The 22,583-nt window shown below is 49.1% G+C and overlaps 1 protein-coding gene across 1 annotated transcript in view; it reads left to right on the top strand.

The window, feature by feature from the left end:
* Positions 1-22,583, top strand: part of LOC307090513 (protein sidekick-2-like) — a 281,140-nt gene that overhangs the window by 250,713 nt on the left and 7,844 nt on the right. The window contains 14 exon segments of the mRNA XM_079757197.1: positions 954-1,057; positions 2,262-2,332; positions 3,151-3,286; positions 4,402-4,458; positions 5,004-5,105; positions 5,760-5,875; positions 6,385-6,571; positions 8,694-8,831; positions 9,441-9,602; positions 10,155-10,280; positions 12,075-12,239; positions 12,452-12,592; positions 14,280-14,415; positions 20,205-20,334. Coding sequence (XP_079613323.1) covers positions 954-1,057; positions 2,262-2,332; positions 3,151-3,286; positions 4,402-4,458; positions 5,004-5,105; positions 5,760-5,875; positions 6,385-6,571; positions 8,694-8,831; positions 9,441-9,602; positions 10,155-10,280; positions 12,075-12,239; positions 12,452-12,592; positions 14,280-14,415; positions 20,205-20,334 — 1,771 coding nt within the window.

The raw sequence follows: 22,583 nt of genomic DNA, 5'->3' as shown, positions 1-22,583 counted from the left end.
CCCAGCCTGCCTCTGTTGTCTCTCTTACCTCTTGTTGGTACTGCTCACTACTTAGTCATCAAGCGGTCTTAAGTAGAGGACCGGTAGGGCCCCCAGCGGGTCTCTGGTGTCTCTATATGCCTCCTGGATCTTGGTACTTAGTCATAAAGCCGTCCTAAAGGGTTTTTGTTTCATCTTTTCTGTTTGGGGTTGGGGTTAGGTAGCTTGCTCATGGATGCCAGGTAGACGTTACAGACGTTGGGGTTTGAACCTGTAACCTTTTTCCAAACCGCTAGACCATCCTGCCCCCCTTTGGTAGTATTAATGAGTTACTATTTAGTCTCCTAAATGCCCTAATGTAATTTAATATTAGTATTAATTTGATACTATTGATTGGTTAGTATTAATAAGTTAGTAATAATTAGTAAGTATGAATTTGTTATTTTTAATGAGTTGGTATTAATTGGGTAGCATTAATTAGTTAGTATTAATTAGTTAGTATGAATTAGTTAGTGTTATTTAGTTAGTCATTGGGGGAATAGGAGCCACGGTGAGAAAAGTACCTAGATGTTTATGAAGGTCTTTATGAACGATCCATCTATTTAACTATTCAACAGAACAGCAGAAAAAGATTACCGATGGCAACAAAAGTGAAGTTATTTGGCACGTTGTTATTTCAATGTGCAAGGCAGTAGCAAAGAAACACCCCACAAGAATGCAATAAATTCTAAAGACTGTGTTTATGAGATTAGCATACCTTATGAGCGTACCGCATAAAAGCACAAAAGCCCAAATTTTATGTAACACACTTTACTAAATTATCTTAAAATGGTTTCTGGCAAGTTCTCACCTAATAAGAGTAGGTGGGTTTTAACGAGGGAATGCTAAGGTTAATCATCTCCTTCACTGTGTTCCTGGCTGGCAGTCTCCAACAGAGAGTGAATGCTGTGTACTTTTTGTGTTTTGCCCAATAGGCTGAAGCCCTTCACTTCCTACCAGTTCAAGGTGAAGGCCACAAATGACATCGGAGACAGTGAATACAGCGAGCAGAGCGAGGCCATCACTACGCTACAAGACGGTAATATTGTTGTTCATATTAGTAACACGCCCACTGTGGATATCACAAAGATGTTCTTCGTTCCAGAAATATTTCCATAGAGATACTTTCCCTCCACGTGTTATACTGCGTTAACACTGCGATTGAACTCTTACCTATTTCCAAACTCATTTGAAACTTACTCAAGAGTAGGCTTTGATGACTTCAGTTCTTATTCTTAAAAGGGATATAAATATATATAAAGTTAGGTATATGTATATTTTATACCACTGTTCTCCATACCACCATTTCAAATCCACCTTTTAAACATGGAGCTGAATCACATCAGTGCCTTATTACTGTACCAGATCGTGAGTGAGAACCTAATTCTGTCACTCACCTGGATAGATGTTTATAGCGTGTGGGTGTGTGTGTGTGTGTGTGAATGTGTTGGTTGGGGGGGTTGTGTGTGTGTGTGTGTGTCTGTGTTTTTGTGTGTGTATGTGTGTTTGTGTTTGTGTTTGTGTTGGTTCCGGGGGTTGTGTGTGTATGTGTGTGTTTGTGTTGGTTTGGGGGGTTGTGTGTGTGTGTGTGTGTGTTTGTGTTAGTTCTGGGGGTTGTGTGTGTATGTGTGCGTGTTTGTGTTGGTTTAGGGGGTTGTGTGTGTGTGTGTGTGTGTGTGGGAGAGACTGGTTCATATTGGGACTGGGGCATGGATGTCTGGCTGAGCTCATTGTTGAAACAAGAACATCCCGTTGGCAACAGACGTAGCGAAGGTGTTGTCACGCGCACGCTATCTCTGCGGTTGCCATGAGACACCAGAGAGAGAGAGAGAGAGAGAGAGGGATTGAAAGAGAGAGAGAGGGATTGAAAGAGAGGGATTGAAAGAGAGAGGGATTGAAAGAGAGAGGGATTGAAAGAGAGAGGGATTGAAAGAGAGAGAGTGAGAGTCAGTCAGACAGACAGACAGATTGAGAGAGTGCCAGTGACGACTGGGCAGTGGCAGGACCTGCACTAATCCTCCACTGTGCTGCTGCTGTGTTTCCCCAGTCATTCATCAAAGGGCCGCACTGTTTTTCCACGGGCCGCTTGTTCTTTTCCCCCCGTGAATGCCGCCGCACACACAGCTCAGAGCCCGCGGCGTCCTGATCCATCGGCGAGGAGACGCTTTCAGCTCCAATTGGTTCAAGTCCCATTCTCACTTGTGTTTTGGTTTCCTTTATTGTTTGTTCTTTTTACTCTGCAGCTCCCGACGAAGCGCCGGCGATCCTGTCCGTCACGCCACACACGACGACGTCCGTGCTGATTCGCTGGCAGGTGAGGGAGGGGGTGGAGCCAGTGAAAGCAGCCCTTGTTGTATTACTGTGTCATTGTTGTGTACGAGTTGTCAGGGAATTACAGGCCAGGGCACGTAATGAAAGTGTATGTGTGCTGTGTAGGGGGTGTACTTAGAGAGGGAACTACCTAGGCACACACACAGACACACAACTCTCTCTCTCTCTCTCTCTCTCTCTCACCCTTTTTTCATACAGACACAAACACACACACACACACCGGGTACAGAAGGCAAAGACACATCTCTAAATCTTTCTCTCTCTCTCTCTCTATTTTGTAAACCAAAAAGTCCCACACAAACAAACAGACACACGAACACACACACACACACACACACACACATACACACCTGAAGTCAAGGTCGTAAAAAGGAAACATGAGGCCCAGGGCCACAATCTTGGTTTTATGGAAACACTTAAAGAGTTTATGGGAAAGCAGAGGTAGCTGCTCTGTGTCTCCCCTTCGGGCCTGTCGTTCCTTGTCTCTCTCTAGGGGGCTTTCTCGCTCGCGCTATGACTCAACCTGTCACCTGCAGCATGATGGATGAGGCTTTTATTGTGTATATTTTACACCCCCAGTGAAATGTAATCTCATAATTGGAACCATCACATCGAGCACGAGACGGTTGGCGCAACCGCCGTGCTTAAATCAAAAACACACACCACAACATTAACACATAAATACAATCACCTGAATGGAAAATACCATGGTCAAACCCACTCGATATTAAACCGATTGTTCTAAAGCCAGTTCAAACCTGTTCTTTATTCCGGTTCTGTGTGTTATCTTCCAACCCACAGCCTCCGGTGGAGGAGAAGATCAACGGCATCCTGCTGGGCTTCCGGATCCGCTTCCGAGAGCTCCTGTACGACCGGCTCCGGAGCTACTCCCTCCGCACCATCACCAGCCCGTCCACCACCTGGACCGAGCTGACGGGTGGGCGTCCCCTCGACCGGCGGGCTACCGACGAGTCCATGGTGTCTTTAGTGGGGAACGACTTGTAGGGTTACGGGTTGTAGGAACCTGCCCATTATAAATAGGCCGTAATGGATTTAGAGTAAGAAATAACAGGAGCGTGTGTTGCTGAAAAACCTAGCGTTAGCCCATATCATTAATGCAAATTTTTATGTTAGGTTGTTTGTCCCGTTATTTATTTTATTACTTTAGTTTATATTTTGCCCCCGAACCACCTTTGGTATCAAATCCAACCGCCTCTTTTACATCCAACTTCGCCACTTACGTTCAATTGCTGCCATCATTTCGACCATAGAAAAAAAGGGAAGAACAGGAAAGCTAATTTCCCACAGAGGTCCATTGTGTTGTGCCGTGATGTCCTGACTGGCCCCGCCGCTTCTGCACAAACCTCTCATCCGGTGATTAGTACCTATCAGCCACAGCCTGTCATTAAGCTTTACTCACAGCTGTTTCTGCTGCCCCGTGTAATCTAGTTTACACTTTCCACTCGGCTGGAGCCGTTCTGGGGGCCAGTCACGCACGCACGCACACACACACACACACACACACACACACACACACACACACACACACACACACACACACACACACACACACACACACACACACACACACACAGACATACACAGACATGCACAGGCGTAAAGGAACACACACACACACACACACACACACACACACTAACAGAGCTGTGATCTGTCTTAGTTTGTGTATGTGTGTATGGGCGGGGAGGGAATGGGTGTGGGTGTGTGTGTGTGTGTGTGTGTGTGTCTGTCGGAGGTGGTGATCCTCTCTGCCATAAAAACATTTATTGTGCCGAGTTGCTAATCCTGTGAATTGTCTCTTCACCTCCTCCCTCTCCTTCTCCTCCTTCCCTTTGATGAATTCCCCTAACTCCTCCACACACACAAACACACACACGCACACACATTCCCACACTCACTGACTCACTTCCTCACTCAAACACTCACATACACAAAAACTCTCTCTCTCTCTCTCTCTCTCTCTCTCTCTCTCTCTCTCTCTCTCTCTCTCTCTCTCTCTCTCTCTCTCTCTCTTTACATAAACCTATGCAGCCCCGTACAGCATCCGGAACCTGAGTGACCCGGGCCTCACGCAGTACGAGCTTGACAGTAAGTGTGTTCTGAGTGTCTTCTGTTTGGACGGTTTCACTGACGATAAACAAGACTTCATTTCATCCCATCATTCTTCTCCATGAGCCCTGTTTCCCCTACACACACATGGGCGTGGGCGTGCCCCTACTCGAATGCGCTTTTTACACAAAATACACACAAACAAAAGAAGCACGCGAGCACATCACAAAGTGCAACTAAAACCAAATCGTCCGTTCACAGACCTTGATACCACAACACCACTTCCAGGTACATTTCGTATTTTTTTTGGTACGCCCTGCACGGAACAATGATTTCCAATTCAAAAATGTTTCTCTCAAGGCAGATGGAGAGTTAACAAAGCACACACACACACACAATCAGCCATCACTTTCGCCCGTCTAGCCGGGCTGGAGTGTGTTGACAGACACAGCAGAACCAGACCGTTACGTAATTGACTGACACGGCGTCTGACGTCACACGCCCGAGGGAGCGCAGGTTCCGTCGTGTGCGTGGCCAATGGGAGGCGAGGTCCCTTCACCGAGTGCCTCTTTCCTGTTTGGCAGACCTGAGTAAACACAAGCGCTACGAGATCCGGGTCAGTGTGTTCAACGCCGTGGGCGAGGGCCCCGCCAGTGCCCCCCAGGAGGTGTTTGTGGGAGAAGCCGGTATGTATAAACTCCACAGCTCTGTTGACTGCTTTCCAAACATCAACGCCCCCCCCCCCCCGAGACGAGAGCTAGGACCAGGCTGCGTTGCCCGCTCCGGGCCGACCGCCGAGTCCCACCGCTGTCCCCTGTACGAGAGCGCTGAGTTGCTGTTCTCGTAATGCGCCTCTCGGAAATCCAGTCCCTCGGATTGGAGTAGGTAGAGACACTTAAGTGGAGGATATGTTTTCGCTCGCCTCTTACCGTATTAATACCGGCCCATTTGAAGTGAAAATAAGAGCTAAAACAAATTGTGAATTTGGTTTCATTACATTAACATTTAGTGTTTAGGTAGACACTTTACACCGGAGCTACTTCCAGGTGAGGCTGGGATACAAGGCATACAGTCAGATCTGAGTGCAGATAGGCTACAGAGTCAGAACACAATGTAGCAATTACTCACTTATGAAGTCATGACAACGTGGGATCATATCGGAAACGGTTCATTTTAACAAAGCGCGTATCAATTTCCACCCTAGAGCTGAACATAACACAAATCAGCAGGAGTGCGCGAGTACGTCTGTAAGACGTTAGGAGAGAGAGGGAGGTGCCATACCACCAGCATGTCTCTCCTCCCTCACCTGAACCCCCCCCCCCCCCTGTTTGGCCCCCTAGTTCCCACGGCCCCGCCCCAGAACCTGGCCATCCAGGCGGCCACGGCGACCCAGCTGGACGTGGCCTGGGAGCCCCCTCCCGTGGACGCGCAGAACGGGGACATCCAGGGCTACAAGGTGCGCCATGTTCTCTGTAATCCAGCCTGTGTTCACGATATGACCGGTGTGCTCCCCACAGCCCCGGGTACGGGGAGGACTGCGCTCGGCGGTTACAGCTCTCCAACCAAACTAAACAAACTCCAAATCCTTCACATGTTTGTAGTGGAGACGTTGGAACACCGCTAGCCAAGGCAGTAATCAATTCAATACCGGAGGAAGGGTTTTTGTCAATGATTACCTCACTTGGATTTTGAATTCCAGCCTTTTTTTAGACATTACATTTGCAGTTACATTCAGGGCATTTAGCAGATGCTTTTCACCAAAGCAACCTACAATAAGTACTTGGACTTGCAATGGAGTATTTGTCAGAAGACATCAACTCTAGGCCTTCAAATTGTAGGTGTAGAAGTGTGTTGGGTCTTCGGTCAGTTTCGGGTATAGTGATGCGTACCTCGCCATACGTCCCCATTTGATCATGTACCTCATCATGTACCTCCTCCGACACCCGCTGTGTCTCCGACCTCCAGGTCTACTTCTGGGAGTTCCAGCGCAAGAACGACACCGAGCGGCTCCGCACCCTCTTCATGCCGGAGGGCGGGGTGAAGCTGAAGAACCTGACGGGCTACACCACCTACATGATCAGCGTGGCCCCCTTCAACGCCGCCGGCGACGGGCCCCGGAGCCCCCCCACCAGGGGGCGCACGCAGCAAGCCGGTAAGAGGAGCCGGGCGGAGACAGGGCGACCCGTAGATTTCCAGTGAATGAATTGTACAGTGTTGACTTGGGGCCGGCATTGAGCCGGCTGTGATTGGACGAGAGCCTAGAATGGAGATGAGGAGGAAGAGGAGGAGGGCAGGGGGGGCGGGGAGAAGGACTAGGAGGAGGAGGAGGGGAGGAGGAGAAGGGGGAGGAGGAGGAGGAGGAGGAGGAGGAGGAGGAGGAGGAGGATCGGTGAAATGCAGTGAATGAAGGACCAACCCCCAGCCCCGCCCGCACATTCATCACATGAGAAATGTGGACTAATAGGGCCATGAGTACACCGCCTGTGGTGGTGGAGATAGGGTGAGGGTTGGGTTAATGAGGTGGCGTCCTGGGAGGAGAGTGAAAGGAAACTAAACGCGCCAACAATGTGAATCCTCCCTGTCCCCTTTCAAGAGTTGAATCTTTAATTGAAATGAGGATGTAAGTCGATGCGCGCTGTCGTAATCCCACGCATCATGAGATTAATCCCCAGACGGGAACAGAGAGAAGCATACGCTTCTAATCAGCTGCTCCAGTCTGGAGGAATCCTTGCGCTTTCCTGTTGTGTTGGAGGGGAAAGCAGCATGGTAATAAAACACCCGAGTCAAGTCAATGAAAACCATCGTTCACCGTCCAACAGCGAGCCAAAACACACACCCATACACACACTCACACATGCATGCATGCATGCACACAAACAAACACACATATTCACGCACACACATACACACACATATACACACACATACACACACACACACACACACACACACACATATACAAACACATGCACACACAAATATACACACACTCAATCAGATGCATTCCTTTTCTGAAAGCCCACCTCATAATAACATTCATGGGAACATGAGAGAAAGAGTGAGAGAGGGAGAGAAAGTACACACAACAGGGAGAGTGTGTTCCGTAACAGAGAGAGCGAGAGAGACAGATAGAGAGGAGTTAAACAGCACAGAGTGAAAGAGAATGATGCACAGAGCAGTGAGAGACAGAGAGAGAGCGAGAGAGATACAAACAGCAGAGAGAGGGATTATACACAGTAAAGCGAGAGACAAAGAGATAGTTTACGCTCAGCATACAAAGAGCAGGAGAGTGAGTAAGAGAGACACATTCATATTCAGCAGCGAGAGATGTACATGCACCCACGCACGCATACACATAACAAACATACAAACAAGCACACACACTCATTACAAACATTACTCACTCACGTTACGCACAGTCTCTCGCTCCTTCTCCCCTGCCACACAGAGCAGGAAGTATATGACAGGCCTGGATCTAGGATAACAGTGGGGAGAGGAGGAGGTTTGATGGTGGGGTGGTGGTGGTGGTGGTGGTGGGGGTTGGGGTTGCTGGCAGGCGATGTGTATATGCTTACCCATCGCCCTTTCATTTCTCCTCACAAAGAGCCTTTTGTCTGTTCGCAAGTGTTTCGTACAGAGTTTAGCGAGACAAACAGGGCTCCGTGTGTTCCTCTGCCGGGCACTGTCACAAGCCCCGTCAGAGTGTGTGTTAGGCCCGCAGCCCCCGGGCTAACTGTAAGGGCTGTGGACTCACATGACCGGGGATCCCATGGTGGTCGCCATTCATTTCTGTCGTCTTTTTTCGTGGCTTTCAACGTTTTTCTCTCTCTCTGGTGTCGAAGGCAAGAAAGTTGCGTGCATGTCAAAGTTTTGGCACTTTTATCCCCCGTGTGGCGAAACCTACATATTTTAGATTCTGGGGTTTTGAAGCTTTTGAACAAACAACCAAAGTGTTTGCAGATCATATTTTCATGCTGTTATGAATTGTTCATGCCCTGTGGGTGTGTCTGTGCTCGTCTCAAATCCTCAGTACAGTGTGACATGGGGTTCATAAATTTGGATAGATCTTTGTAAATCTGTGTGTCACTTTAAATTGGGCAAATCTCCATTTGCATTGGCCCTTTATTAAGCTCAATCCATGGAGTGTGAAGAACCCATATGGTCCGCTGATTGCACTCATAAGAATGATTCCTCATTGGTTTTTCATCCCCATCTGCCTGCTGACCCCTGCTGACCTCTGCTGACCTCTGTTGACCTCTGTCTTGGTTCCGTAGCGCCCTCGGCTCCGGGCTTCATCCACTTCAGTGAGCTCACCACCACCTCGGTCAATGTGTCCTGGGGGGAACCCACCCACCACAACGGCATCCTGGAAGGCTACCGTCTGGTGTACGAGCCCTGCAGCCCCGTAGACGGTAGGACCCAATCACTGCTGACCTCCTCCTTTCTCTCTCTCTCTCTCTCTCTCTCTCTCTCTCTCTCTCTCTCTCTCTCTCTCTCTCTCTCTCTCTCTCTCTCTCTCTCTCTCTCTCTCTCTCTCTCTCCTGCTCTCTCTCTGCTGCTCTCTCTCTCTCCCAGATCAAATGTTCCACTTACTCAGTTTTAGGATTATTTGTGATAAAGTTAGTCTGAGTATGATCTGGAGATTTGACTCTGCTTTTCTTTCAAGTAAATCTAACAATATCGCATCAGTGGGGATGTGCTATTGAGTGTACTTATATGTGTTAACCCAAGCTAATACAGACTGTATTAATACCCTAGTAGTACCCTAAGCACCCCACGCTCCATCTATAACCCTCACGAAGGCAATACCTGTGTATCCTCTCACGCCTAACAATAAAAACGTCTATAATATTGCTCCACTAATCCCATGTGTGTGTGTTGTCGTTGGCGTGTGTGTCTGAGTCTCACCGCCTTACCGCCTCCCCTAACCGGCTTGGTAGTGAAACCCTCTCTTTAAATGTGGTCCCGTCCAGAGTCCTCAGTGGCCTGTGCCGACTGTCTTCACTCCCCCTCCCCCCCAGGGGTCAGTAAGACCGTGACGGTGGACGTGAAGGGTGGCGGGCCCCTGTGGCTCAAGCTCAAGGACTTGGCGGACGGGGTCACCTACACCTTCCGCATCCGGGCCAAGACCTTCATGTACGGCCCCGAGGTGGAGGCAAACATCACCACCGGCCCCGGAGAAGGTGAGGAGGATCCACCCACCCACTCGTTGAATGTGCATGCGGTTCGGGGATGAGGCCATCTTGGAACCTCGTTCGTAGTAACCCTGACAGTAGTTAGGGTTAGCAGTCCACAGTAATGACGGCGAAACTGCAACTATAATGGCCTTGGACGATGAAGTGTGCGTGGCCCGTCCACACACTTCTTACACAGCGATAGACATCATGGCGAATACACATTTTAAAAAGACAATCCAATGATATGAATTACCACTTTAAACAGCACCTTTAGGCAGTTCCCGGGCACACATTTCAACCTACGAGCCTCGAAAAGATAAAGACCATCCTCATAATGCTCAATCCATCCCACAAGCTGCCTGAGGGGGAGATGTGCCTCACTCCGGTATCCCTTTTCCACAAGTCCCCGCAAGTCTCCCCCCATTAGTGTCGAGCCCGTCCCGGTAGCTTGGTAGAGAGATTCACCCTGCTGTGAGTTTGACTCAGACCGCTGTGATTGATGTGAAACCCCTGGTACTCCGACCCTAACCTCTTCACGTCCCTCTCCCTGTCCACCAGGGGCCCCAGGACCCCCTGGGGAGCCCTTCATCTCCCGCTACGGCTCGGCCCTCACCATACACTGGTCCAGTGGGGACCCGGGCCGCGCCCCCATCTCCCGCTACGTCATCGAGGCCAGACCCTCAGGTAGGGGAGAATATGCATTTTAAATTTGCATTTTACATTTGAAGGCATTTAGCAGTGCCACTTACAACCATTCATACACAGATTCACACACCGACGGTGGAGTCAACCATGCAAGATGACATCCAGCTCTTCACGAGCAGTAAGGGTTAAGTGTCTTGCCCCGGGAAAACTCAGCCAGGAGGAGCTGGGGATCGAACTAGCAACCCTCCCGTTACAAGTCAAACCGCTCTTCCTCCTGAACTACTGCCAAACTTATAGGATGCAAGATATTTGAATGCAAGAAATTATATGAATGCAAGAAACCTATCGTTCAGAAATGATTAAACATGAATAACAGACACCATGTGCTTGAGGCGGGACCTTGGGCCAAAGGCCCATCCCCCACGTTTGACTTGCTGTACCAAAGTGTGTGTCACCGGTATGTTAATGGACTATTGATTGCAAGCTCGCGGGACGGATGGCATCTGGTTACAGTACCGACTGACGGGCAGGTCTTATGGTAGGAGGCTCTCTGAGATGAAAGGGGGATTACCGAGCGCTGCGTGGAATGAGGGTGGTGGTGGTGTGGCGACTCTGTCCACACCGGGGGGGGGGGGGGGTTATTATAGCAGGCCCACGCTTGAAACATGGCTTATGTCTAATCCCGTAGGGGATAGCGAAAGAGATCATTAAACCGACGCTCGGCCCTTCTCCTGGAGGCCTCCTCATTCTCCCTTATCTCTGCCTTCGTGCACATGTCTTAACCCTCACAGATCTGTGCTGTTTGCTTTCAAGCCTTCCACCCCCTCAACCATGTTGCTCCCTTTCCCCTTTGACCCCCTCTGAGAAGACCATTAAAGTGCAGGTGAACCCCCTGCTTCAGCTGGAATTCTTTCCTAGAACTCTGGGCTAAGAGTTCTAGGAAGCAGGGGGACTTGTGATCCCCATGGTTATGAGCCAAGCTTACTTTGTGATTCTGTTTCTCAAGGTAGTACTGTTGTTGGATATCAGTGTTATCATGATGGAAGTTGAAAATTGACAGCATCAAAAAATAATGGTGTCATGCTATGTTTGTGTCAAACTACTACGTGTCAGAGAAGATAAACCCTGTGTTGAACACAGCCGTCAACGTCAACCACTGCCCAGACGGAGAACCACACATCCACACACACCTTGCCGCTGGTTACCCTTGGTCGTGATGTCGATGAGTGTACTAAAAACAAGTTGACATCATGATAAGAACACCACCTGTGTTCGGAGCAGGGTGGAAAGTTTATTGGAACTATTGGGTGGAGACCGACAAAAACAGAGGATTTGCCTCCTATTTTCTCAAAATGACCCCCTTATTTTTGTAACGTGACAAAACGGCACAGATGACCCTGTTGACGATCATACGAGAAAATTTGACCACGTTTAAATGATAAAGAAAGTTTGGGGTTCACTGCTCCTTTATAATGCTCCCACTTCTTTGGGGGATTGTTTGGTGCATGGGTGTCAGCTTGTTGTTGATGAACCCTGAACACTTTTGCACAGAGAGTAAGCGAGAGTAAATGTCAGACGGCCCCTCGCGGTATTAAAATATTACCACCACTGCAATTTACGATGTCGGTTGGACAGAAGTCAATTTTATGGCAGCTGTGAAATGGATGATTATTACGTCTGGACCCCTTGTCAATTACCCTCAGTGCTGCCAACTAATTGTGAATTCATATTCCCGACAAACATTGTAAATAGAGTCGTTATCAAACAACAACCAAATGTTTGGCATGTTTGTCCCGGCCATAACAAACCAACCTTCCCTCATTTGTCACGCAGACGAGGGCTTTTGGGATATTCTGATCAAGGACATCCCCAAGGAAGTGACATCACACACCTTTAACATGGACATCCTCAAGCAGGGGGTCAGCTACGACTTCCGGGTCATCGGGGTCAATGACTATGGCTACGGCTCTCCTAGCTTGCCCTCTCCGTCCATATCTGGTAAGAACTGCCAATAACACAGTATACTGTATCAGGACAGTTGATGCAAGGGTGTCAGAGGTTTTGGTTACATTCAATATAAATATAATTTTTTTGCTTTTGAAATGTGACCATTTCTGCTTTTAAATCAAATGCTATCAACGGACCGTTATATTTGCATCTCATACAGCTAATACATTTATATCTAATCATCTGTTCTGTTGATCCTCCAGCCCAGAAGGTGGCACCCTTCTACGAGGAGTGGTGGTTCTTGGTGGTTGTGGCCCTTGTCGGCCTCATCTTCATTCTGCTCCTGGTCTTCATCCTCATCATCAGAGGGCAGAGCAAGAAGTACGCCAAGAAGTCTGAGTCAGGTGGGTGCAGCGAACAATCCAATAATTCAGTGTTAGACTTTTCTCTTTTTTGAAAATAGTTTTTTGCAGTTTGGGAACCAAAACATATTTTTTTTACATTTTGAAAAAGACAGAAGAGTAAAAAATACCACATAAAAACAGGAGAAGCAGACTAGACAGGGGGAGGTTCGAAACAGGGTAGAACTTGTCTAGTCCACTCATCTCTGACATCAGCCATTAATCCCTCCCCCCACACACACACCCATCTCCTGGCTCATCACTTCTGCCATGGTCTCTAGGAGCAGCAAGGCAGCCCAGGGGAGGGGGGGTAGAGGAGGGGAAGAGAAGAGGGGAGGGGAGGGGAAAGAGGAGGGGAGGAGAGGGGAGAGGAGGGAAGGAGAGGGAAGGGAAGGGGAGAGGGGGGAGGAGAGGGGAGAGGAGGGCAGGAGAGTGAAGGGAAGGGGAGAGGAGGGGAGGGGAGGAGGGGAGGGGAAAGAGGAGAGGGAAGAGGAGTAGAGGGGAGGAGAGGGCAAGGGTAACCCCCAGTGGGTCCTTCTCACACCAACACAAAGACCCCCTCACAGCTCACACACAATGGTGGGATCCGACCAACAGAGTGCACCAACCGCTTCTTCTGCCTTCACTGTGACTATGTGTTTGCATAACCAGCACTTGACCTCAAATAGTCTCCTAATGTTGTCTACTCTATCAACGGGGAGGCGGTTAGGAGTGGATAGACACACACGCACACACAAGCATGCACACACACACACGTACACACACATTCTTCTTGGCTTCGCTCTAATTTTCTTCTTTTTACTTTGATGGGAACCACCTAAGTGAAACTTTTATTTAGCATCCCTATGTGTGTGTGTGTGTGTGTGTGTCAGCTGATAGAAGGCCTGGAGGTTCAAGCAGAAATAGAGCAGTTATTGTCCGTTAATGATTGAGCTGTAGTTGGATTTAGCAAGTCACTATTAATAAACACAAGGCAACACTGTTCTACTTTCACATGCATTCATGTATTGATTAAAAGCCTTTGATGAAATCATTGATAAAAACTGGGCCACGTCTAACTTTTCGTTTTCATGCAATGATTTCAAATAGATCACTTTGTGTTCATCCATTTGGATCATCCATGCACACAAACATCTGTTAATACAGTCACCATTTCACAGAATCCGACTCACTCACTGAACTCTAACAGTATCTGTGGTCCCACCCTGTGTGTCTCTGTGTGTGTGTCTGTGTGTGTGTGTGTGTGTGTGTGTGTGTATGTGTGTGTGTTTGCGTGCATGCGTGCGTGTGTACCCCTGTGTGTGTGTCTGTGTGTATGTGTCTGTCTGTCTGTGTGCCCCTGTGTGTGTTTGCCCCTGTGTGTGTTTGCCCCTGTGTGCCCCTGTGTGTGTGTGTGTGTGTGTCTGTGTGTGTGTACCCCTGTGTGTGTGTGTGTGTGTGTGTGTGCGTGCGTGCGTGTGTATGTGTCTGTCTGTCTGTGTGCCCCTGTGTGTGTTTTCCCCTGTGTGCGTGTGTGTGTTTGTGTGTGTCTCTGTGTGTACCCCTGTGTGTGTGTGTGTGTGTGTGTGTGTGTGTGTGTGTGTGTGTGTGTGTGTGTGTCTGTGTGTGTGTACCCCTGTGTGTGTGTGTGTCTGTGTGTTTGTGTGTGTGTGTGTGTACCCCTGTGTGCATTCGTGCTGTGTGTGTGCAGGCAACTCAAACTGCAACGCCCTCACCCATGGTGACATGGTCAGTCTGGACGAGGGCCGCTTCCCAGCGCTGGAGCTGAACAACAGGAGGCTGTCCGTCAAGAACTCCTTCTGCCGGAAGAACGGCGTCTACACAAGGTCAGTGTCCATGGCGTCTCACAGCCTCGGTTTATATCTGTCAGGGACCATGTACGAAAATGCATCAGTCTCAATGAGGATGGATCAATTTTACTTCTAGCTTCTTGCTCATTTCCAGCCTCATACCCAGGGAACGTATATTATCCTCCTGACACACACATACACGTTCTCACTCTCACTCTCACACAGACGCACACACACGCACGCACGCACGCACGCACGCACACACACACACACACACACACACACACACACACACACACACACACACACACACACACGCACACGCACACGCACACACAGTACTACATTGTGAATGCTTGTCATTGATCTGACCCATCCAATCTGTTGGATTGGATGGGTAGGTTTATTCTCTCTCTCAAACCCTCACAAAGCATTCGTCAATGTGCCGAACCCCCTGCTGTGGTAAAGAAACCTTAGAATGAGTATCTTTTATGGAAAGAAGCAGCAGGCCTTTGTCCTGACCCTTGACCTGTCAATCTCTCTGACTGGCACGCTCTGAGTGGTCACCAGGGAAAGAATCCTGTGGCCCCTGATGCTGGCCCTTCATATTAGCACTACTAGGGTTGTTGTTAGCATTACTAGCATGTTGTTGCTATTGATAACACTACTATTGTTTTTGTAGTTGTGAGTATTACTAGTGTGTTGTAGTTGTGAGCACTACTAGTGTTGTTGCTGTTGTTAGCATTCCTAGTTGGTTGTTACTGTTGTTAGCCATACTAGTGTTGTTGCTGTTGTTAGCACTACTTAGCACTAAGCACTACGCAGCGCAGGGCTAGGAGAGAGAGACGAGATACATGAATGTGTGGGCGTGGTGTTCGGGCACAGTTTGTCATCACTGGGCATTACTGTTAGGGCCTGTGAATGGAGATAGCATGGCACTGAGTTGAAATTAGATATGTTACATTAGATAATTGTATATTATTAGGGAAGCCAGGTGTGATCAGACTCTCTGCCCAGAGGAATAAGCTTCCTCTTAGTGTGTGTGTGTGTGTGTGTGTGTGTGTGTGTGTGTGTGTGTGTGTGTGTGTGTGTGTGTGTGTGTGTGTGTGTGTGTGTGTTTGTTTCTATGATCATCAAATATTGGAAAGAGGGGGTTTTGTGAGCATGTACTGTGACTGTATACATCCGTTTGCTCCGGTTTGGGAGGGTACCTGTGTAATGATAATGTGTGGGAAGAAACATTTGTGTGTGTGTGTGTGTGTGTGTGTGTGTGTGTGTGTGTGTGTGTGTGTGTGTGTGTGTGTGTGTGTGTGTGTGTGTGTGTGTGTGTGTGTGTGTGTGTGTGTGTGTGTGTGAGAGAGAGTGCTTGGTTTTTCGTGTGTGTGCGTGTCCGAGTGTTCTGTGTGACCTTGATGAAGGATCAAAGGTGGTCCGTGTCTTTGAGGCTCTTCCAGGGAGCCTCCTGTTAAGGGTGTGGGTGGAGGTCTGGTCCACACAGCACGAAGGATGAACAGATGTCCCATGATGGGGTTTGACTGGGCTGTGAGGATGTGAGCTGCTCTGCCTTTGGTCGCAGAGTAATGCTGCTTCTTGTCTAATGAACACAGATAAATCCGAGTCGGAGGGAAACAGGTGAAGACTATTACAGACCGCGTTCAAGAAATCCTTTTCAAGTCTTTGAAAAAATAGCAACAGAAATCCAAACCAACCAATGAAATCGTTTTTGATGCACACGTATGGGGATACCAGTGTGTGCAGAAAAGTCCCACGTTTCCCAGTTAGCCACATGAAGGGGAATTTCCTCTCACAACATTTGATTATGATCTTGATTATAACCCATGCAGGATTGATGTACTTTACTTTAGTTTATTCTCCAGTCATACAGTCACACAGTGTCACTTGTACGTTGCAACAACAACCGCTCCATTGTCAGACTGTGAGGGCCGGGCAGTCGTTGAGCACATTAGCGATGTGGATCCACTTCAGGGCGGGCCCCGGTATGAATGCACAGAGAGCAGGGTCCTGAATGCAGGCCTGTGTGCAGCCGCCATCCCACCGTTGAATGTATCATCGCCGGTGGGGTGGAAGAGAGAGGGATTACGACAGGCTTTTTGTGTCAGCTGGGTAACGGTGCTGGACTCGGAGCTCACGCTGAATACAGCCCCCCCCCGGGTGACGTAAGAGGGGCCACTCAGGGATGGACAGGAACAAATGAAGATTAATTAATGCATCCTTTTTTTTTAAAGACTTCCCTGAAATGGGAAGTGTATTGAAATCCAGGGACTTGTTAATGACTCCCCTATAGGTCATTGTGGGGGTACATGAGGGGGGAGAGGGGGTCCGATGGGTATACAAGGAAGTGAAGCTCAGGCCTCCCCAGTCCATTCAACCGCATGCGAAAGAGCTGTTAAATTATTCATATTTTCACCCAATGGCCCAGTGGGGTTGGGGAGTAGTGTGTGTGTTATGCGTGTGTTCGTTGTGTGTGTGTGTGTTATGCTTGTCTTTGTTGTGTGTCTTTGTGTGTATGTTTGTGTGTGTGTGTGTGTGTGTGTGTGTTAGCCGTATCTTGGTTGTGTGTCCAGTGTTTGCGTGTTATGCGTGTCTTCGTTGTGTGTGTGTGTGTGTGTCTCTAGGTGTCTCTTGTTTTTGTGTGTGTGTATGTGTGTTTAATATGTGTCTTCCTTGTGTGTGTGTGTGTGTGTTTATATGTGTGTGTGTGTGATGTTCATGTGTGACGTGTGTCTAGATGTCTGTCTGATGTGTGTAGGTGTGTATGTATGTGTGGGATGGGTTCTACTGCGTATTGTTCTATTAAGTCCTGCTCTCACTGCGTTTAAAAACATGGTGCTGGAACCAATCCCAGGGGAGTGTTACGCGACGTTTCTCGGCAGCCCCATCTTTTTGTCTGCCTGGGTTTAGAAGCAGTGTGGGGAGTGCAGATATGAATTCAAAGTTGTGACAGGGAACCTGCCATGTGTTTTGTATTGCACACCGCCGTCGAGGATATTGGAATAAAATGAGTTATATCTCTGGGGGAAGGTAAAAGAAATGCTAATATATGTCGTATGCATGCCGTCCGTCACTGCGTGACAGGATCAATAGGAGATGCCGGAATGCTCTTTATTCCCCCGGTAATTAATCAACCGAAAAACATTGTTTACGACATAGTTTTGAGATTTGAGAATCACCCCGTGGGACCAACCACTTGAATGCTGGGAAGTTGACTCAACCCCAGTCGAGTATTTAAAAGGGAAATTAGTATGGCTTCTGTCCAAGGGACAACTTAACCCCTTCTATATGGGAGCTGTCTGTGCACAGATAAACCCATTCAGCAGCTACCACTGGCAAGTTAACACAAATACAGACAAATATTTGGCGTACTACCCATCAGCCCTCGACCGAGCCCCTGAATGCACTGGTGTGTTTCTCCTGAGATACTGCTCAAGGACGGGAAGGCTTTTATCTGACAGCGCAGCATAAGGCGGGTATTCACCTTCATCATGGAGATCTGACAGCAGGGTCAAATCACATGGGAAGGCGTTACATTTTTCTTCACTCTCTCGCTCTCTTTCCTCTCTCTCTCTCGCTCTCCGTCCCTCTCTCTCTCTGTGTCCATCTCTTCTCCTCTTTCTCTCTCTCTCTCTCCATCTCCTCTCCTCTCTCTCTCTCTCTCTCTACTCTCTCGTCCTCTCTCGCTCTCCTTCTCTTGCTCTCTCTCTCTCCGTCCCTTTCCCTCTCTCTCTCTCTCTCTCTCTCTCTCTCTCTCTCTCTCTCTCTCTCTCTCTCTCTCTCTCTCTCTCTCTCTCTCTCTCTGTCTCTCTCTCTACTCTCTCTGTCCCTCCCTCATTCTTTCTCTCTCTCTCTCTCGCTCTCTCTCTCTCTCTATCTCTCACTTACACACCAACTCATGAACACAAACATTTTAGATTAGATTTATTTATTGTCCTTGTTCAACAGAGTTAACAACAAAATTATGTTTAGAGCATCACCACCACCACTGGCATACAAGTACCTAATAGCATACATTACTCACTAAAAGATATACCATATGCTATGGTAGAAAAATATATTTATAATAAATAATAAAAACAATAACCCAAAAGTGCAATAGTGCTAGTGCAGTTGAAATGTCAACAGTCCAGTTATAGCTACAATGTGTGAGAGGAAAGAGAATGAGAATGCAGCAATGCAAGTCCAGTCCATAGTTATTGTGATGTGTGAGTGTATCGGATGAGTGGTAAGGATGGGGTGGGGGGTTCATTTGAACTATTTAACCCTTTACTTTAACAGAAAGGTACGTGGAAATACTTCACGTACGGTATTCTGCATCACGTCTTGTTTTTTCCACAAACGGCTTTTTCATTCACGAAGCACTCCCGCTGATACTTTCCACCGCAAACATATTTGTGTTGCATGCCGTCGCAATATATTTATCTGGAAAATAGCTGTGCAAACGCCTGGTTCTCAGCTCTGAAGAGTCAGTGTTTCATTGGCTGAGGCGGGAAGCAGACCGTTTTGTGGGCCAAACCGTATTTCTAATCAACTGAAACAGATGGATGGTTGTAGAGCAGGAGTCTGAGGAGCCAGGCGAGGCCGCTTGCCAGATTTTTATTTTTCATTTGTTCACGTGACATGTTTACTTTATCACCAATCCCAGCGTGTAAAAGGAAGGCACTCCTTTTTCAATTTGAAGTTGTCATTTGAAAAATTCTTTACTTTTAGGATTGTAACTCTGTGTCCGGGACGACTTTGGTCCGCCGCTACACCTCTGCCGTAGTGCGATTCGAGTCGTAAGGTGTAGCATGGGGGGCTCCCCTATTTTAACCCATTAAACATGCAGCCATATGGGGTCCGCTGTCCTCTGCGATCATCTCTAGCATACACAACACAAAGGTGGTTATGATAAAGATCTTATGATGGCAATCGTCAGGGCTAAAGAGTCACATTTCTATTTGTTGAAAAGGCCCCCCTGTAGGCCGGCCCCACAGAGGTTGATGGTTGAAGTCACAAGGGGCCCCAGGTGCCTCAGCATTCCCCGGGCCCACGGAGCCGGCTGAATGAGACAGGGTTATTCATCTGAGGTGGGACTGTCTGCAGGGAGCCCAGCTCATGGGTGTCCTCACAGCAAGAGCGGCCCTCTCAAGCATTCATGCAAATTGCCCATGGATGCAAACACCACCCCCACACACACATCCACTCACACACACACACACAGACAAACGCACACACACACATACTGACACACACACACACATTTATGCACACAGACTTGCATGCACTTCCACGAACACACACACACACACACAAAGTACAGATGCACCAACCCATTCACTTAAACAGCACGCATGCTCAAACGCACACACACAACCACACACACAAATTCATCCAGACATGCAAGAGCAAACACACGCACGCTCACTTGTACTCACACACACACACACACTCACACACAAACACACACTTAAGTGCCTTAATCACAGCATATTAGGGTCCAAGTCTCGGTGTGCCTCGAAGCCTGCGACACTGCATCAGCGCGTGTGCATCTGCGGAACGTCAATAGAGATTACCCAGCAGCATCTAATGAATCCATCAGGCCTTTTCAAGGGCTCCCAGAGAACCGCTAATGCGATCAGCTTCCACGCCGCTAATTTGATCTCAGGGTTTTTCTATCATTAAAGTGGAGAGAGAGGGCAGAGCGGGTGGAGGAGCAGAAGTGTCCACGCTAATGGATGTAGACACAGGTGTCCTCCCCGCCGTCCCTATCTGTCTTGACCCTAAAACCCCCCGTCTGTCTCCCTGTCTCCCCTCCACCCGCAACCCAGGTCCCCCCCGCGGCCCAGCCCCGGCAGCCTGCACTACTCGGACGAGGACGTCAGCACCAAGTACAACGACCTCATCCCCGCCGAGAGCAGCAGCCTCACCGAGAAGCCCTCCGAGATCTCGGACTCGCAGGTAAACGGTCGCCGTAGGCGACGCCATGCCGCCGCCGTGGGGAACGCAACACGCATGACAGTCTGTAAGGGGGGAGGAGAGAGAGAGTGAAAGGGAGACTGTAAGAGGGGGACAGTGAGTGAGGGAAATAGATAGAGAGCGAGAGAAAGAGATAGAGAGCAAGAGGGAGAGGGATACAGTGGGAGAGAGAGATATAGAGAGAGAGGGAGAGAGAGAGCAAAAGGGAGAGAGTGAGCAAGAGAGAGCGGCTGATGGAGTGGGAGAGTAGGTGAGAAAGCGAGAGAGAGAGCGAGAGAGAGAAAAACAAAAGATAGCGAAAGAGTGAGACCAAGAGCGATAGAAAGAAGTAACAGACACATTATTACACGTCTTTCACCTCTGGATATTGTCCTCGATGTCCTGTGTCATTGGCCTCGTGTGCTGGTGACTTCTCCTGTCTGCACATCGTCCTCTTGTCTCTGCCATTACCATGAAGCACTCGGCCCGATAGGCCAGCAGACTGCAGAGGGGCGGGGCGGGGAGGGGGGAGGATGAGTGATGACTCGCTTGTGTCTGCATGCGGTGGGACCAGGCGTGTAGGAGTGTGTACGGCCTGCACACATTAACCTCTGGAGAATGCTACTCTGCATACACTCACATACCCCCCCCCCCCACCCCCACACCCCACCCACCCTCACAACCCTCACATCCCTCACACCCACCACACTCCCTCCTCCACCCAGATCACTGCTGAGCTCCACCGGGGGCTGGTGTTATGTTATGTAAGGCTGGTGCTATCGGTGGGCTGCACTCTGCTGAACCGCTGGTATTCACAATGTCGGGTTAAGGGCAGCCTTGCGGCTAACTCTTTACAAGGCGGTCAAGGTTGGAGTTCCATGCTGGCCTTTTCGTGTTGGACTTTTGTGTGCGGGGGCCCCGACTAGATTGAGGTCTGGGATGTCACCTACTAAAAGGCAAAAGCTCAAGTCTCGACCCCACCGCCGAAACAGGCCATTGGTGCTGATGAATGGGACAGGAGCCACACGGCTTTCCAAACATCAACCCCGCTCTGGGCTCCATGCTTTGGGGTCCGAGGTGTCCTCTGCTTTGGCATGGGATCAACGCGACTGCTGGGACCCAGTGAGCGATGTAATCATTGGTGGGACTCTTCTTTTCCTCTCTCTCTCTCTCTCTCTCTCTCTCTCTCCATATCCGTTCCTCCCACTCACATTTTCTCGCTTTGTCCCTCTTTCGTTCCATCTGTCACCCTCATGTTTCCAATTCCTTCCAAAGTTTCCTTCCTTTCTTCTTCTTTTCTTTCATTTTCTTCATGCCACTCTCTCTCCTTCTCTCTCTCTCTCTTGGCCCGGTATGTACATGCTGGTGGTTTTCCGGGGGTATGTTGTTGTTAACGAGCTCTTGTTCCTTCCCAACCCTCTGGGGTGTTATTGGAAGAGGCTGCTGGCTGTCTGGTTCTGATCCCAGATGGATGGCAGGGTCATTGCTCCTCCTTCCCCCTCCTCCACAGATTCAAGGCTCCTCCAGTGTTTCATCTTTCATCTTGGACAACTCTTGACTCTCTCAAATTATCTGGGAGTCGATATGGGCTGGGAGTCGGCCAGTACAAAGCTCCCGCTGAGTGGCTGAGCACCACCCCTACACCAACCCAGCGTGCCTTTCCCAGATCAAATGGGAGAAGCTGCAGACAACATCTCTCCTGTACATGAAGGCATCCTCCAAAATTGGAACATTTTGACATTTCACCGGCCTTCTGACAGCTCTCCTCTTCACGTCGCCTCCCATACACACTCCCCGTCGCTCCAACACACACCCAGTCCCCCATCGCCCTCCACCCACTGCCCCAACTCCCCCAAATCCAATCCCCCACCGCCCCCAAATCCACTCCTCCACATCCCCTAACCCTCCCCCCCCCCACACCCACCATAAGCTGACAACCTCTGCCGCCACGTTTAATTTGGGGGACTTCTGGCCTGGGCTTTGATGGTGCCGGAGCCACAGAGCCGGGCCTGTGTTCCCCGACCGGGGACGGTCCTCTGATGGGCAGCCCTATCAACACCCAATGGTCCCGGCGAAAGGATCCCAAGGAATGTCCTTTGAGGTTTTATTGAGCGGATAACTCGGGGCTATCAGTCCAGCGTCGGGTCGTCTGTCTGCTCTAATCCTGGAGGCCCAGAGCCAGCAGGTACAGGGCATTCTCTCTCTCTCTCTCTCTCTCTCTCTCTTTCTCTCTCTCTCTCTCTCTCTCTCTC

This window comes from Pollachius pollachius (assembly GCF_949987615.1).
Source record: "Pollachius pollachius genome assembly, chromosome: 19".
NCBI lineage: Eukaryota > Metazoa > Chordata > Actinopteri > Gadiformes > Gadidae > Pollachius > Pollachius pollachius.
Note: the sequence above shows the minus strand (reverse complement) of the source record. Positions and strands in the feature narration are given on the sequence as shown.